The 16,782-nt window shown below is 43.1% G+C and overlaps 1 protein-coding gene and 1 long non-coding RNA gene across 23 annotated transcripts in view; one reads left to right on the top strand and one right to left on the bottom strand.

Moving 5' to 3' along the window:
• Nucleotides 1-16,782, bottom strand: part of KIAA1217 (KIAA1217 ortholog) — a 433,418-nt gene that overhangs the window by 30,590 nt on the left and 386,046 nt on the right. For 17 of the 22 annotated variants that reach the window (XM_072825344.1, XM_072825343.1, XM_072825342.1 and 14 more), the window contains 3 exons: nucleotides 15,810-15,914; nucleotides 15,252-15,301; nucleotides 9,045-9,211 (listed from right to left, as the gene is read on the bottom strand). In XM_072825344.1, coding sequence (XP_072681445.1) covers nucleotides 9,045-9,211; nucleotides 15,252-15,301; nucleotides 15,810-15,914 — 322 coding nt within the window. The remainder of the gene's footprint in view (nucleotides 1-9,044; nucleotides 9,212-15,251; nucleotides 15,302-15,809; nucleotides 15,915-16,782) is intronic. The other 5 variants (XM_072825348.1, XM_072825346.1, XM_072825351.1 and 2 more) reach the window with 1 other exon arrangement.
• LOC140633188 (uncharacterized) lies at nucleotides 5,923-15,858 on the top strand. The gene is made up of 4 exons (XR_012030811.1): nucleotides 5,923-6,195; nucleotides 6,929-8,465; nucleotides 12,868-13,276; nucleotides 14,891-15,858. It is a non-coding gene; the product is annotated as an uncharacterized lncRNA (long non-coding RNA).

The raw sequence follows: 16,782 nt of genomic DNA on the forward strand, positions 1-16,782 counted from the left end.
TTAGCAGCCATGTGACTGCGGGCAACTTATTAATCTCTCTGTGTATCCATGAAAAGGGCAATAGTCATTCATATCTCATAGGCTGGTAATGGAGATTCAGCGAGGGCATAAAGTGCTTATAACAGTGTCTGGCACAAACCTGGCCCCAGGGGTGGGGCTTGCAGTTTTGTCTGGAAGGGAACCAAATGCAAATGTACTACTCTTGGGTTATCCCCTCTGAATGACTCATAATTATGCCCTCATTGCTTTGGCTAATAGTGTCTTTTTATTGTGGTCTTACAGTCAGTATATTGCTCAAAGTCACCACGAATGGAAACAATGCATGGAGGATAAGTTCCTCCCATGTTCTCTGTAGCTACAGCTCTGCCCACAAGGCACAGGGAAGTCTGGCCCTTCTCCAAATCACCACTTTTCTCACATTACAGGCAGTCGGCAATCCCTGCTGTAGCAACACAGGCGTCCTTTCTGTTCTTCTGACTGGCTAGGCTCCTTTCTGCCACAGGGACTTTGCACCTGCAATTACCCCTATGTCGTTAATTTTTGCTCTCCACAGCCTCCAGGACACAGGGCTGCTCACAGCAGGCGCTCCATAAATATTGATAAATACATGATTTAAGTAGTAATGCTGATAATAATGAACAAAGGACAATGTGAAATTCCTTCCTAGATGGTAGATGTATGGACTGACCCATAGGCTCAGATATGCCTTGGGCTCAACTCTCATGCCCTGACCTTCTGACAGTAGTAATCGCTGAATGCCCACAGCAACACTGCCAGCAATCAAAATGGCGTGCTCAAATTCAATGCCATGTGACAAATCCCATGGAGCTACTTATTTCAAAGGGGTGCAGGGAAGAGGGGTCACAGGTAGGCAAAGGATAAATAAACAGATGATTAGGTGTGTTGAAAAGTGACTGGCACCTGGGTCCTATCCCCCCGAGAGATTCTGATTTAATTGGTCTACTGTGCAGCTTGGGCATTGGGAGTTCTTTCAACTTCTCAGATGATTCTTATGTGCCACTGGGGATAAGCATTATGGCCTAAGCAAAGGATTCCCAAAAGGATAGATGATGTCACTGTGCCACAAGCTGTGTGGCACAGCCCTCTGTGCTGAATCCCTCCCACCAAATCTCACAGACAAGCTCCCAAAAAATGGTCCCATTAGCAGTGGGTATTAACAGTGGCTATCACACTGGAAATTATTACTGGAATATTTAAAATTCTTAAAATTGAAATTTGGAAGATGAGAAAAGTGAAGCCCTGAGAGGTTAAGTGGCTTGTTCAGGGTCACTCCATAATTAAGGGCAGAATCAGGATAAGAACCGAGTGTTTTGAATTCAACCCAGTTTGTTCAACCATCCCAAGTGGCTCCTCTGACAAGGCAGGGACATGTCTGTGTTATTCTCAGCCACAAGCACAGTTTCTGACACGCAGTGGGCACCGAACACATAGCTGCTGTACAATAAATTTCAATAGGACATTACTCAGAAGCCCACAGGTGTCGCAGGAGAACACAACCTCACATAATATTCAAGTTATGCGACTGGTAATATGGCAGATTGCATAAATTATTCCACTTGAACAGGGTTTTCACCTGGAGTTCCAGGTTATATGATCCTCCTTCTGGAAAGAGGGGCTTCCCAGAGCCAGCTGGAGGGAACAGAGAGGGGATTTTCCATAGCACGGTGCTGGCACCCGGAAAATGATGGGTTAATTGTGAAGGAATAAGTGTGAGCACAGGTTTTCCTTCTACTTCCCTCGAGCCCCCCACCCTCCTGCCTGGTGTTCCCGCCATGGTCCCCAGGACACAGGACTCCCCTGTTCATCCCAGCAGCGCGTGAAGTGCTAAGCTGAGGCAAGATGTAGATAAACATCTCTCTCCAAATGCTTTAAATGAATTAGTCATTAGCAGTTCATATCATTACATTTTATTTTTGCTTAGCAAGGATGCCTACATTTTAATTAACTTGAAAAACCTTCTATTGGGGCGCCTGGGTGGCTCAGTTGGTTGAGCGTCTGCCTTCAGCTTGGGTCATGATCCTGGAGTCCTGAGATCAAGTCCCATGTTGGGCTCCCTGCCCAGTAGTGGGGGTGGGGGGTCTGCTTCTCCCACTCCCTCTCTCCCTCTCCTTCTGCTCATGCTCTCTCTCTCAGATGAATAAATAAAAAACCTTTAAAAAATAAAATTAAAAACCCCGTCTATTAAAGTATAGTTTACAAATGAAATATACCCATTTTAAATGCACAAAACTCCTTCATGACCCTTTGCAACTAGTCCCCCCAAACTCCAGCCCAAAGAAACCACGAGTCTGTTCTGTGTCCTTATAAATGGGTTCTTTGTGTTCTACAGGGACATATACGTGAAATTACACAGTAGGTAATCCTTAGGGTATGGCTTCTTCCCTTCAGTATATAGTTTTTGAGATCCAGTATGATCTTGTATGTGTTTCAGTAGTTCATTTTTGTTAATGCAGAGTGGTACTCCATTTGTATGGATAATCAACTACATGGATTTATGTTGTATGTGCTAACACATCTTTGTATGTTTGCATATTGACTTGATTCTGGTGAACTTGCTTTAATTCATTTATTTCTGGTGGCAACTTTTTGTAGTCCTTTGATGCTATACATAGGCAACCATGCCATTTGTGAGTAAAGCCAATTTTCCTTTCCTATAGGGATGCCTTTTCTCTCTTTTTTGAGCCTTATTCCACTGGCTAGGATCTTCATTCAGTACAGTATTCAGTAGAAGTGAAAGCAGCCTTCCTTGCTGATTTCTGATTTTATGGAAAATGTGTGTAGCACTGCACCATTAGCTATGTTTCTGTAGGTTTTTCAGACATCCTTTACCAGATTAAGCATCCTTCTACTAGATTGTTAAATGTTCTTAACATTAGCAATGAATTTTGTCACGGTTTTTTTTCTGTATTTAATGAAATGGTATGATTTTTTTCCTTTATTACCTTAATAAGATCAAATATGTGGATTCTTTTTTTCATATTACAATAATCTTGCATTCCCGGGATAAAAACCAGGATAATATGTTATCCTTTTTATATATTGCTGGATTCAATTGCTAATATTTTGTTAAGGATTTGTTACATATGTTCTCCTGAGGGATATTGGTCTATATTTTCTTTTCTTATAATATCTTTGACTGGTTTTGCTCTTAGGGTAATGCTAGATTCATAAAGCCAGTTGAGAAGTGTCCTCTATTTTCTTTTTTTTTTGTTTGTTTGTTTTTTTTTATTTATTTTATTTTATTTTTTATTTTTTTTAGTGTCCTCTATTTTCTGAAGAGTTTTTTTCCCCTTTCAATGCTGTAAAGATGTCATTATTCCATTGTTTCCAGACTTAACTTTTGTCTCTGGTGAGAAGTTGGTGTTAATTCTTATTTATATTTCCCTGTAAGTAAGGTGTCCTTTCCCTGCCAACTTCTGGCTGCCTATAAAACTTTTCTATTAATTCCTTTTCTTCCCCCAGGGGTTTATTGAACTTCTTTGGTCTGTGGATTTACAGCTTTCATCATATTTAGAATAACTCCAGCCATTATTTCTTCTAATATTTTATGCTTTTCCTCTGGACCACTTAATATTGTTCCACAAATCATTAAGGTTTGATTCATTTTCTTCAATCTTTTTTTCTTTATATTTCAGTATGAACAGCTTCTACTGCTATGTTTTCAAGTTAACTGATATTTTGTTTTACCAGTAATAAATCTTCTATAAAGTCCATTTAGATATTGTTTTTCAGCCTTGAAAGTTACACGTAGATCCATTTTTTGTTTCTTTCAATTTCTTGTCTCATTGTGTTCATATTTTTCTTTAAATCTTGAGAATAATTATTATAGCTATCTTCAAGTCCTTGCTGCTGTTCTTGTCATTAGTCTTTGCTGATTTTTCTTCACATGTCTAGTAATTTTTGATTGAGTGCTGGACAGGCAGTTCCAGATTTTGTTTTCCATTACAGGTGGAGTTGCTCTGGCAGATGGTTGAGTTACTCTTTTCAGCTTTGTTATGGTGAATCTAGGGTAGCCTTTACTCTGGGACCAGTTTATCCCCAAGACAGGAACATAGTTCTTCTTTGATCTCCACTGAATGCCCGAGGTGATCAATGAAGCCTCTTTACTCTTGCTTGTCAAGGTACCCAGCCCTGTGTGAGCTCTGGGGATTTTTTAGCTTAGAGCCTCCCATTTTGTTTTTGCCTGGCTTGGTGGTCTTTCACACAACACATGCTTGGCTTATTATTCAATGACAGACCATAGATTATATTATATAGGCTTCTCTCTGCAGAGCTTCCTCTTATTTGGTATTCTACTCCACAAATTCTAGGTGTTTCAGCTCTCTAAACTTTCATTTTATCTCCTGAGTTAGACCATCAGTGTTCTGCTTGGGTCATTCCTTTCTACATGATGATCTGAAAAGTGTTGCCAGGCAGAAAGCTGAGTCAGGTGTAGGTTTCACTTCCTTTGCTTCTATACTCCTAAGGATTACAATCCTGTGTTGTCTGTTATCCAATATTGGGAAATAGTTGTTTCACACATATTTAAAATTTTTTTCAGTGTTCTAATTGTCAACAGTGGGAAGGTAAGTACAGTTAAAATTACCCACTTATTCTGGAAACATAAATTTATTTTAAATGCTATGCCTTAACATTTTTATAAAAATGCTCAGAAATAATGTTGTTGGCCATTAAATATTTACTTAAATCAAGTAAGTTGTCTTTATCAACATCCAGGACTAGGAAACCACCTAAAACTAATTCCACCCACCTCAAAATGGGCATCCACCTCACATATTGAATCCTAATTTCTTAGGTAAAATCTATCAGTCCAGCCAACAGTGTCATATAGTGAGACTGATTTTCTGTCCAGCAGTGACACTTAATAGTGGTTGTACTGTAAATCAAGGAGTTTCATGATGATAGCTAGACTCCAGAGTGATTCCTGACTATCTTGTTAAGTTCCCCAGGCTATAGGGAACAATGTATAAGATGCCTAGTCACAACCACATGTTATCTGGGAGATGACTCCCCATCTTAGATAGCCTCTGTGTGAAGGTCTATCTAGGCTTGGTGCATTGTATGGCAGCCTAATTGTCAAACCCTGACTAGTTCCATTAATTATTTCTTCCCAGTAAGGAAAAATAGATCTGCTCAGCATAGGGATGCATAGTCACATGATCATTTTTTGGGGGGGATGTCAAAAGATAAATGATACTCTGGCACATTTCTATAAGGCACTATCTTATTTAAAAAGGCACCTTAAAATAACTGTATTGAATTTTATCATTTCAAATACAAGGTCTCTGTGTACTGCTAGTTTTTTTTTTTTTTTTTATGTTGGTATTTTACCTCCTTTCTCTCTTAGGATAGCATAGTAAATCCTCAGTTGTCTTAAGAATAGAACATTAAGTTCAGAATAACCCCATTTTGTAAAAGTTTATCAGGGGGCACAATAAGGAAAAGGGAACCAAGGCAGGAAAATTGTGGGAATTAGAGAAGTGGACATCTCCATTCTCTCTTTAGGCCAAATCTCATGTAGCCCTCACAGAACTTGTACCATATCTTCTAGAAACTTATCTCTTCCTTCAGCCCACAGAGAGAAACAGAAGAACTGCAATCTCTTTGGTGGATGTAGAATTACTTTGGGAAAATCCAAGTACTGTGGCATTTTGGAAAAAAAAAAAACATGTAGCTCATCATTTAGGAAAAGTAAGCTTTTTCTAAATCACACCAGAATAGGTAATGGACAAAGATAATTATCTTCTGAAGGAAGCAATTATTAGGTACAAGATCTTCATCTGTTCCTTTGTCCATTGTTGCCATCTAAGAATTGACCCAACTGTTACCTTAGAATGGGGACATGACAACATAGAAGTTCCATATAGCTCTTGTAGTTTTTATAACTAAGTAGACAAAACATTCTATTAGCTACTGTGAATGGGGTGCCTCATTTGAAGTCAGGGCTTTGAAGTCATCGGGTGTGTCTTGCACACTTACAGGGTGGTAGGTTTATCTGTTTCTGTTTCACCCTTGTGATAGTTGACTGAGACCTTGATATTTCCAAGAGGTGTCTAAATGGACTGAGCATTCATAATACCCACGTGCAATAGTTCTTACCTCAGAGCATTCTAGAATCACCAGCGCCGGGTCTTGTTCACACCAATGAAGTCAGACTCTGGCAGTGGTATTCAGGTACTGATATTTTGTTAAGGCCTCAGGGGGGGATTCTAATAGGTAGCTAGGATTGAGAACCACTCTCTTAGACCAATAATTCATGTGAAATTGGAGAGGAGGGAATTGCATGAAAAGAGTTTTAGTGGTCTTCTTCATCTTTTGCTTAGGCTCTTTTTGCCTCCCTTGACATTCTTTTTGCTCTATTTAAACTACCCATCCCACTGTGTCCTCATCCAATTTCTATTTCTGAGAATAATCCATCAATTCTGAAAATAAAATGCTCAAATAGGATATGCTCTACAGTCTAGGATTTTCCAGTGATGTAATTATCTAATTACTGGAGCCGGTTGCCAAGCACAAAAGATTTCATTCAGTTTCACTATTTTATAACACAGTTCAAAGAACATTTGAATTTCTAATTCAATTTTTGTTCTTTGGAGACTATTCTACGGAGTTTCGTATATCTCTAATGATAGTTCCATTATTGGACTTATAATCACTTTGGGGTTGCACTTCTTTTCTGGTGTATTAATACATATGCTAAAGGAGAACTGGTGCCGAGATGGGTTAATTACTCTAAATTGTTTTTGTCTTAAGTAGATAGACTCCCCTGACTGAAAGTAAGACAGAGGACTGACAGGCTGGAAAGCTGATGGGGACACAGGAAATGCAAAGACACAATGCAAAGAAACAATAGCCATCAGGTTGGGAAGCAAAATGTTTAATTTTTCCCTATGCATCTGCTCTTCAGGCCTCAACAAACTTCAAATCTCGAGAGCACATCGGCTCACTCTTCTTTACACCCTCAAAGCCAAAGAGGCTGAGCAATCCTATGGCAATAGCATTCCCAGACCTCAACTGAAGAACTGCATTTCTTGAGGAGCTAGGATTTGGAAACTCAGCTCTCACGGTTCAAGGTTCCCATGGAGGCGTGGCGGGTTGTGGGGACTCCCATCCTTAGCTGGCCAGAAAACCAAACAAGCCCAGAGTGATGCCACAGCCACGCACATCAGCCTCCACATGAAATGTGCCACACTTCAGAGGAAGCATGGTGCTCAAGCTAAAGCAACCCCACCCCTTACCCATACCAACAAATGTTCACTTGGGAAAGAGCACAAATGATATTTAGGAATTTTTTTCTTGGAAGGGTCCAGTGAGGAGTGATCATTTCCACACAGCCAGCAGGTGGCATTAGAAGGCAGGAGCCATGGGAGAAGGGGTGTCCCCTCCAAAACTCCCAGGGAAGAACCTGCCATGGGACAGACCCATCCCCGGCCTGCACATTTGTCATTTGGCCTGCTGAGTACTAAATGACTGGTTTTTAATTACTTTCCAACCTTTTTTAGAATGAATACAAAAATGTCACATAAAACCTCTGTTTCCCGAACACCACTAGCCTCGAATTGTGTCAGGTTGAGAAGTGGCTGGAGCCGAGAGTGGTGACCATCTTTGAGGAAAGGCCAACTCATCACTGCCCCACCTCCACTTCACTTGTTAAGTTACTGCCCGGACCCCACGGACACTGGACTTTGTCACCGCAGCACACACCCTCGGCCCAACCCGTACACTCCCCTTCACCGCAACGTGTCTTTGAAACTGCAAACCAAGGAGAAGGAAAGGTGAAAGGTGGGGAAAAGGTGGCAGGTGATGATTCAGAAGAGCCCCGAGATGGCTCTGCGTGGGCTGTCTAAAAGATCTGGGACGTGGCCTGGGAGACACAGTAGCCTCTGGGGACCTGAACACCGAGCAATGTGGTCTGTCCTGATAGCGCTCATGATTCACGGTGGAGGCCCCAGGTCAGGGCTCTCAAGCTGCTGCCTTTCTGTTTGTTCTGCTTGTACGTGGAGGGTGAGAGGAAATCACCATCTCAGCTTTAATGAGGTGGTGACAAATGTAGGGCTCAGGCCACAAGTGAGCTGAAAGGAGAGAGAAGCTGTGGCACCAGCTCAGATGTGAGAGCTGAAGACGCCCCGCTGTTTAGATTATAAGCTTCCTGAAGTCAGGGAAGATGCCTGGGGGTAGTCTAAGCCAGCACTACATCCTCGATGATCAACCTCCCATCAAGGTAGGGGGGCCTGAGGCTGACACAGGAAGCATCTCATAAAGGTCTCATAAAGCCATCTCAAAGAAATGCCCAACCCCAACTCCTTATACTCAGAACCACACAATACATTTGTGTGCTTCATCGGATTGATGGGACGGATTCACCAAGATTAGTGACACAAAGGGTCATCCCCCACCCCCTTCGAATCCTACATAGTTCATAGATTCCTGAACAACGGACAAAGGTAAGGAAACCATTATGGGACACCCTATCCAAATAAAATGCAGATGTGTTTCTCAACAAATCTTCCACTATGACTTCTCTGAATTCATCTTATGAATTCATCTTCTAGTCTAAACTCACATTTCTAAATACATGCTGGTTCCTTGCAAAAACAGCGTGCAGCCTGTCACACCTCTGCGCCTTCTCACTGAGGAGGGGCAAGGAGCCGAAACACTGTAAGCAGGAAGTCTTAACTGGCTATTAGAATGCTCCACAGGCTTTGCTCTTCCCAGCTCTCCTCCAAAAAACAGATGTTTAATGGTTTTTTCATGTGTAAAAGCATGCCTAGCTTCAAGAAGTGGTTATAGATTGACTCAAGTTGCAGTGGGAGGCTCCAGACCAATTTTATGTGTGTGAGAGAGAAAACCATGCCTTTATGGGGCTACTCTTCAGGTCTTCAATTAGCTCTTGGGAACAAAGGGTAGAGAGAGCGCCAGGAAGGTGCTGAGGGGCTAGGGATGTCAGAGGTGATCAGGGAGGAGAAAACTGACTTTGGGGAACGAAGACAGAGGACATCGTCCACACAAAATTTGGTCGGTACCTGGAGCTGTCGCATCTGCTGGAGCTGGAGCCTGAGTTCAGCCACATTCCGCCTCATGTCGAGCAGGCTCATGTGGATGGCCGAGGTGCTGGCAGGCAGGGGCTGGCTGGGTGGCCCGGAGGACTCCAGAGCACTGAGAGTCTTCCCTCCAGAAACATGGAGCGTTCCTAGGAGAAAAGAGGAGCCAAAAACCTAAGAACCATCCCAGAAAGGAAAGTCAAGGCTCTGAGTCCCATCCCAATACAGATTACTGGTAACTCCTTCAGTATGAAAAAAATTTTAAATTATGTTGGTCCTCTAAATGGCAATAAACAAACAAACAAACAAACAAACAAACTGGGTCTAAATTATGGAACATTCATGCAAAATTATAGTTTGTAGTCTGTATATGTCACATTCTAGAAGGCAGATCGCAGAGCAGTATGTACAATTTTTTTTTTCAGTAGGCTCTACTCTGGATGTGGAGCCCAATGCAGGGCTTGAACTCATGACTGTGAGGTTGGGACCTGAGCTGAGATCAAGAATCAATCAAGGATCAGTTACCCAACTGACTGAGCCATCCAGGCACCCTGAGTTCTTAAATTTTTTTATTAGCACTTTTTTATTTTTAAATCTGCATAGTGAATATCTATAATTTTATAATAGATAAATATTTTTTATTTTTTATTTTTTTTAATTTTTATTTATTTATGATAGTCACACAGAGAGAGAGAGAGAGAGAGAGAGAATGAGAGGCAGAGACACAGGCAGAGGGAGAAGCAGGCTCCATGCACCGGGAGCCCGATGTGGGATTCGATCCCAGGTCTCCAGGATCGCGCCCTGGGCCAAAGGCAGGCACCAAACCGCTGCGCCACCCAGGGGTCCCCAGATAAATATTTTTTAAAATTCTGGGACCTAACACAGGGTGCTTACATGACTACTTCCTGCAGGCAAATGTATCCTGAGAACATGCACTTAGTTCTGGGCAGATTCACCCAGTCACCAAGGGGCAAGTAATAAGAACAGGGTACTCTCATGAATCCCTTCAGGTTTGCGGATCCAAAGAAGCAGGACTTCTGCTCACATCTCCTTTAGTGAGAAAAATCAGGCATTGTTCAAAAGTTCTCTAGGAGAGGAATCAAAAAAGTTAGCAGAAAAAAACTCTTCCTAATTAGTTTTCTAGCTGCCACATACTTGTGCTCCTTGGGTCCAACTTAAGCCACATGGATTTTTAAGTCCATCTGGAAAGGGCCTGATTTGACCAAGTGTGCTTCGGAAAATGCTTCCAAAAGGATCCCAAGTCGCACTTACAGGATCAGCAAGGTACAGGAATCAAAAGGAAGTGCTATTGTTTTTATAGGACAATGCAGTTCTCCGGAAGAGGCCTACAGAGTAGACTGAGTTCACACCACATATGCACGCACACACACCCTCTTCTGGTTAACTCTCTTTTCTGTAAAGGACAAATTGGAGGGTTTGCAGTAGGCTGGGCAGGCCTTCCAGGACCAAACCCTGTTGCTGCTTTGCATACTCTGAAGTGGATACAGCACAGTGGCCTCTCCTTCCATCTGGGCTCAGCAAACCAGGGGAATCCTTCCTTGCACATACAGCCCTGCAAGCCTTGGTGGAGCGGCTGCCAGGGGCTAGATGGCTAGATGGCATGCCAGTGAGCGAGGGAGTGCTCACAGCTGTCCTTCTGCTTGCCCTCTGCAATGTCAATGAGAGCTGATGGCACACCAAGTTCCTCACCCTCCAGAACCAGCTTCCCAGCCCTCTCACGGCCCCCTTGGGGAAGTCAGGAGGGCAGAACCAAAAGCATTTTAAGGATTTCCAAAGGAATCCCAGTTGGACAGACAAAGAGCTGTTTGTTATTTGTACAAGCTAGCGGGCCATTCTTATCATCACCGGTCACGGTGATGACCAACTTTTGGTCAAATCGAAATCATCCTCCGCAGAGCAAGATTTGCCATCTCTGCAACTGTTCCAAAGAACATTCTCCAACTATGAAGGTCTTCAGTAAAAAGAACATCTAGTGACATTTCCGATAACACCAGCGTGTCAGAATTAACAAGCACCTTCAAAGCTGAGTATTCTGAGGGTGATCATAATGAATTAGAAGTTTTTTTTACATTCAGTTTGGTTACTTTAGCGTCACTCCACGCCCACAAGCATAGGCACATGTGCACACCAACACACATGCATGTATACACACATGCACGTGCAAACACACACTGACACCATACATCACGTGCACGGCAAATGATACCATCAAGGTATTTCTCCAATGAAAACGACACAGTGCTAGCTAGTAGCTGGCTACCTCCCATTTGGTATTAAAGAACTGTTCTGCTATTCTTTAGCCAAAGGAAGGCACACATTCATTCCTTCTACATCTCCTCTCCTCCCTAACACAGTGAGGGCACCAGAGCACCTTACCTGTCTCCCGCATGGAGGAGGGGCCAGAGTTGACACACCATCTATTAGAGTTGAATGCTGATCATCGGTTGTAGAAAGTATCCTTTGCCACCAAATGTTTTTATAGAATCTACACTGACTTGTAAAATTTCTTCACCTATAACCTAATCCACTAAATCTAATTTCTAACTCCATGATTCATTCATTGGATGGCTCATTCTAAGATGGCCAGTGGTCAGGTGTCCACCCAACAGATGCTGGGCTGACATGACACCTCTGTGGTGTGATGCTGGGCTTTATCACTCACTTCCTTCTTCCTCAGTCAATCCTTTAAATCCTGGTATGTTTTCCTAGGAAGCTTCTCCTCTCCTCTAGGAAGCGCATACCAATACCTTTGCATTGCTCCAGGGCTCTTCTGCAAGCAGGTCAAATTCATTATTTCTCTTCATCTTCCCTAAACTTCTTTCTGTCCCTGTAGGTCTAATTTTAACCAGTGGCAGTATTACCCACTCAATGATTTAAACGAGAATCCTGGAAATTGTTCTCAGTACCCACTTCCTAGTTTTGTGACCTCGGGTAGGTAAGGTGACATCTTTCTCAGTTTCCTTATCTGTAAAATGGGTAAATGGGCTATTGTGTAGGATAATGGAACAAACACATGTGAACTGCTTATCCCAATGTCTGGCACACAGAGAATCCCCGCTCTGGCTAACTGTAACTATTATTTCTCTGGGCAGAGTGGGCAGGGGCAGCCTCTGCCAGGCTCCCCTCCTCCCCTTGGAGGGTCAGCAAGTGGAAAAGCTGAGGCTGGCAGCAATAGCCTGAGACCTAGAGGCAGGGGCCCCAGAATCTATGGATGGAGCTGGATTTGGTAGGTGGGAACCCTGAGTGTCAAATGAGTTCCCCTTCAGACGAGGGGCACTGGGCCTGGGATGTGCTCTCCACACCCACATGGGAGGTGCTTGCTTTCTGCTCCCAACACTCCCAGACAAGTCTGCACAACCTCACTCCCTTCTCTGCACTTCGCCCTTCCCCCTCTCTCCTACCAGATCTGCCTTAGGTCAAGTACATTGTAATAGGAATCTTATTAATGCAAATTTGATGTGAATTTAATGTATCCTGTCAGGATAGAAAGAACACAGGCTTGGGAACTGGCAGGACTGGCTGTGCCTCCTGTAGCGGTGTGGCTAACATCTTCCTTACGGGATTATGCGTGCAAAATGATATAATATACAACAGAAGATGCATGATATGTCTTCAAAATGAAAGGATTCCTCTGTTCTCTTACAGCTGCCATAAACCCAATCTTCCTAAAGCAACAGGAAATCTGGTTTTCCCTTTTTTATTCACCCTTGGCCAAAAGAGCTCCCTGACTTCTCTATAATTCCGTGTACTTGTCTACAGAAGGATGACGTTTTTTGTCTTGTAGCTTACTTCCTAGGATTCTGGAAGAATTAATACATTTTGTGCACTGTACAAGGCTGCTATGGCAACCGAAGCCCTGTGGACCACATCTAGCCTTGACACAGGAGAATGAGAGAGACCAAACTCCGCAGAGATGCAGGCAACAATGCATGTGCAGTTGTCGGTGCCATCGTGAACTGGCTCAGCCTCACGGAGGAGAAAACTGATCTGTTGCCAGTGCTACCCATGTTCATCCCTCTGGACCTACTGATTCCACCCTGGCAACTGCATCCCAAGGATATTACACCTGCTTCTTTCTCCTCGCCCCAATAGAGACACTTACAAATTTTTTTCACACCAAAGAGATGAAACAGCCTACATATCTTTAAAGAGACGAGGGCACCTCAACACCAAAGAATGAGCTAAAATGACAGGTGGGTGGACCATGTGGATGTGTGTTGGATGTGCGGACACGTGTTTAGTCTTCTCATTGGGAACATGGAAATAACAACGGGATCCATCCTCTGAAGATGCATGGGGAGCTAATGAGTTTGGGCATGGAAAGCACTCAGGACAGTGCCTGGTCCATGGGAAACACACACTAAGGTGTTTCCCATGATGATGATGATGATGATGTTAGCAAAAGTGAAAAGGAATAAAAGGAGAGTATAAAAGAGCCTGAGCATCTTGATTAGAACAATGGTATCAGGCACTTATTTCCTAGAATAGAATCCAGAGGCATGGAAGGTTGTTCTCAGTAGACATTCTCTATTCTCCTCAGCTTCACTGACACATAATTGACACAAAACATTGTGTAACTTTCAGATGCACTATGTATTGATTTGATATACTTACATATTACAATATGATTATTACCATAGTGCTAGCTCACACATCCATCATATGTCCCATAATTGCCATTTCCTTTTTGTGGTGAGAACATTTAAGACCTACTCTCTTGGCAACTTCCAAGTATATAGTTAGGAATTGTTCCCTATAATCACAACGAGGTACATTAGATTTCCCCAAAACTTGTTCATCTTGTAATTGGAAGTTGGTAGTTTTGACCCAATACCCTCCAGATTTCTCCCAACCTTCCGCCCCTGCTGACCGCCATTCCACTGTCTGTTTTTCTGAGTTCAAATAGATTCCTTTTTCCCTCTTGAGTTCATAATAGATGAGAAAATAAATGAACGAATCAACGTCTTCCAAACAAACTGGCAGCTAGCCTGAAGACAAGTTTAGCAATTTCTGCGAAATAATTCTCTGGCTGCCGCCAAGGTCACTGATTAATTTCTAAGAAAGCCAACAAATCTCATGAGGATTGGAAATGCTGGACGCCCAGCCTTGATAGTTTTAAAGCTGAACTGCCCAAACTTAGCTAGGGTGGAACCAGGTCTAGCAGATGTCTCAACTGTAGTCCCAAGCCCTATCCACTCTACCATGCTGCCCAACACTCTGTGGCTTCCCCAAATTAGGGGTTACACCAACTGGTCACATGCTTCCTGTGTAATTCAGTAGCTGAACATGTCCCTGGTAATGATTTTGATTTCTAATCCAATACAAGGGAAGATCTCCTATTCTTGAGAGGAGGCCCACCTTGAGCTTGCGGTATAAGATAGACATCAAATATACCTGGATATTGGTGAACTCCACTGGGAATATAATTGGGGTTTCTTCTGGGGGATGCCAGCATTTAAAAAGCTGGCCCTGGTACGAGCATACCTTCTCTTCCACCTTGACCACTGGCACCCTTCTGGTCCATTCCCATTCTGTAGTTGAGCTGAGGTCCTTCCTCACTGTAAAACCTTCCAATGGCTTCACTTTGCACTTAGAATACTATTTAAATTCCTTACCACAGCATTTGCACAATCCTCCCCCTCTCCCCAGTGGCTCTCCTCTCTCCTCACTCACCTAAGTCCCATTCATCCTTTGTGCCTCAGCCTGTGTTACTTCCTCAGGGCAATGTCTTGGTCTAGGCTAGATCTGTTGGTTAAACATTCACCCTGTGCTCATAATTACTTGTTCTGTATCTGTTTTCCCCACAGCCTTAAGAATTCCAGGGAGGCAGCCTTATCCAAATGATGCCCATTGTCCCTGCCCAGTGACAGACACATATATATTTTTTGGATGTAGGGCCATATACAGGAATAAATGAAAGAAGAGTGAATGAATGAATAAAGGCTGAATGGAGAGGAGAGGACAAGAAGAGTTTAGGCCACACACACCCCCCTCCAAATTAATTAATGACTAATCTGGAGTTTCAGCATTAAGCAGGGACAGTGTGGTGGGGTTATCCAGAAAGCCTCTGAAATCACACCAATTAGGTGTCCTAGAGGAAGATTAAATGCTCTGAAACCAGCCAAAGCTAATCAAAGGCAGCCCTTGGAGGCTCCAAAGAACACTTACCTGCACTATCCGTGTGGCTCTTACTGGCTGTGGTTTTCATCATTTTCTCGCTGAATAAAAGAAAAAGAGAGTCAGCTATACAGTTTTCAAAAGCCTCCATTTTTTTCCCCCTTCCATTCACTATTCGAAGCAATTAGCAGCAGCTAGTGATGGTATCAAGCAATGAGGGCATTTTAGCATCAGCATCACTATTGGCCGGGATGGAAGAGGCTTCCCAGGTGTGCATCTGACACTGCTGGTGGAATGCAGCTGAGCAGCGCTCATGACTTTCAAATGAGGTGGACGTGGAGACAAGTGGATGGCACTTGCAGGCACTGCGCAGTGGTCCATGAAGCCACATGCACTGGGAAGCCCATTTCCCCTTCTTGGGCCAAAGTGTGACCTTCGGCCAAGAATTACAAGAAGGAAAAACAAACAAACAAACCATGATTCATAGAGATGGTAATATTTTCAGCCTTGAAATGATTACAAGAAAACGAATTTCAATGAATGAATTATCTTAATGATTAAAGAGAAACAGATTGAATTATTTTCATTGGTTTGCTTTCTTCTTTTTACCTAGATGCATCTTTGCTATTACTTGTAATGGGCCCTTTAAAAAGCGCAGACTGAACCAGGCCAGTTAAACTGGCAATCTGTTTCTCCATGGCTTGCATCCTCTCTCTGTAAAACAAGAGAATTGTTTGTTAAAGCTATATTGACTTTCAGACTGGTTTGTCTAGGTGAATGATCACCTGAGGGTTATAAAATGTACCACCTAGTTGGCTGCCAAAGTTCACCCCATCCTGGCTCCGGGGAATGTGAAAAGCCTGCAGATCCCCGCTGAGTTCCAGATTCGATGATTAGAGTTTAATATTAACCCAATGATCTCACTGAAAAAACACCAGAAAGATGAGTGAGCACAGGCCTCCCGGAAAACTGAGAAGTGCCTCCTTCTGAAATAATTGTTTGCCCGGAGTGTTCTTGCGACTTTCTGCCCTGCATTCGCAATTTTGTCTCTGGTGTCAGTGGTGTCCTAGGCCAGCTGTGGCCTGGTGGCACAGACTTCCAAGCGGTACTCATCAGCTGGGAGGCCGTTGCCAGGTTTCAGTGTCAGTGATGGAGATGTTTGTGGAGTGTGGAGTAATAATTGTTTCATAGCCCAAGAGCAACGCAAATGAATGTCTCTTAAGAAAAAATATGATTGGAATCAATGTCTGGCTGCCATAGGAACCTTAACCTGGGGACTTCTACAGAATCAAGCAGGAAGACAAACATCCCTGACAATTTGACCATCTCAAGACACAAATGAAAAATCCTCTCAGTGATGCACCATGCACAGATACTGTGCCTCTCTGTTCAGGGCTCGCTGCTGCTACATCACAAATAGTCTGGCTTTTTTTTTTAAATTTTTATTTATTTATGATAGTCACACAGAGACAGAGAGAGAGAGAGAGGCAGAGACACAGGCAGAGGGAGAAGCACGCTCCATGCACCAGGAGCCCGACGTGGGATTCGATCCCGGGTCTCCAGGATCGCGCCCTGGGCCAAA

The sequence above is a fragment of the Canis lupus genome, chromosome 5 (assembly GCF_048164855.1).
Source record: "Canis lupus baileyi chromosome 5, mCanLup2.hap1, whole genome shotgun sequence".
Lineage (NCBI taxonomy): Eukaryota > Metazoa > Chordata > Mammalia > Carnivora > Canidae > Canis > Canis lupus.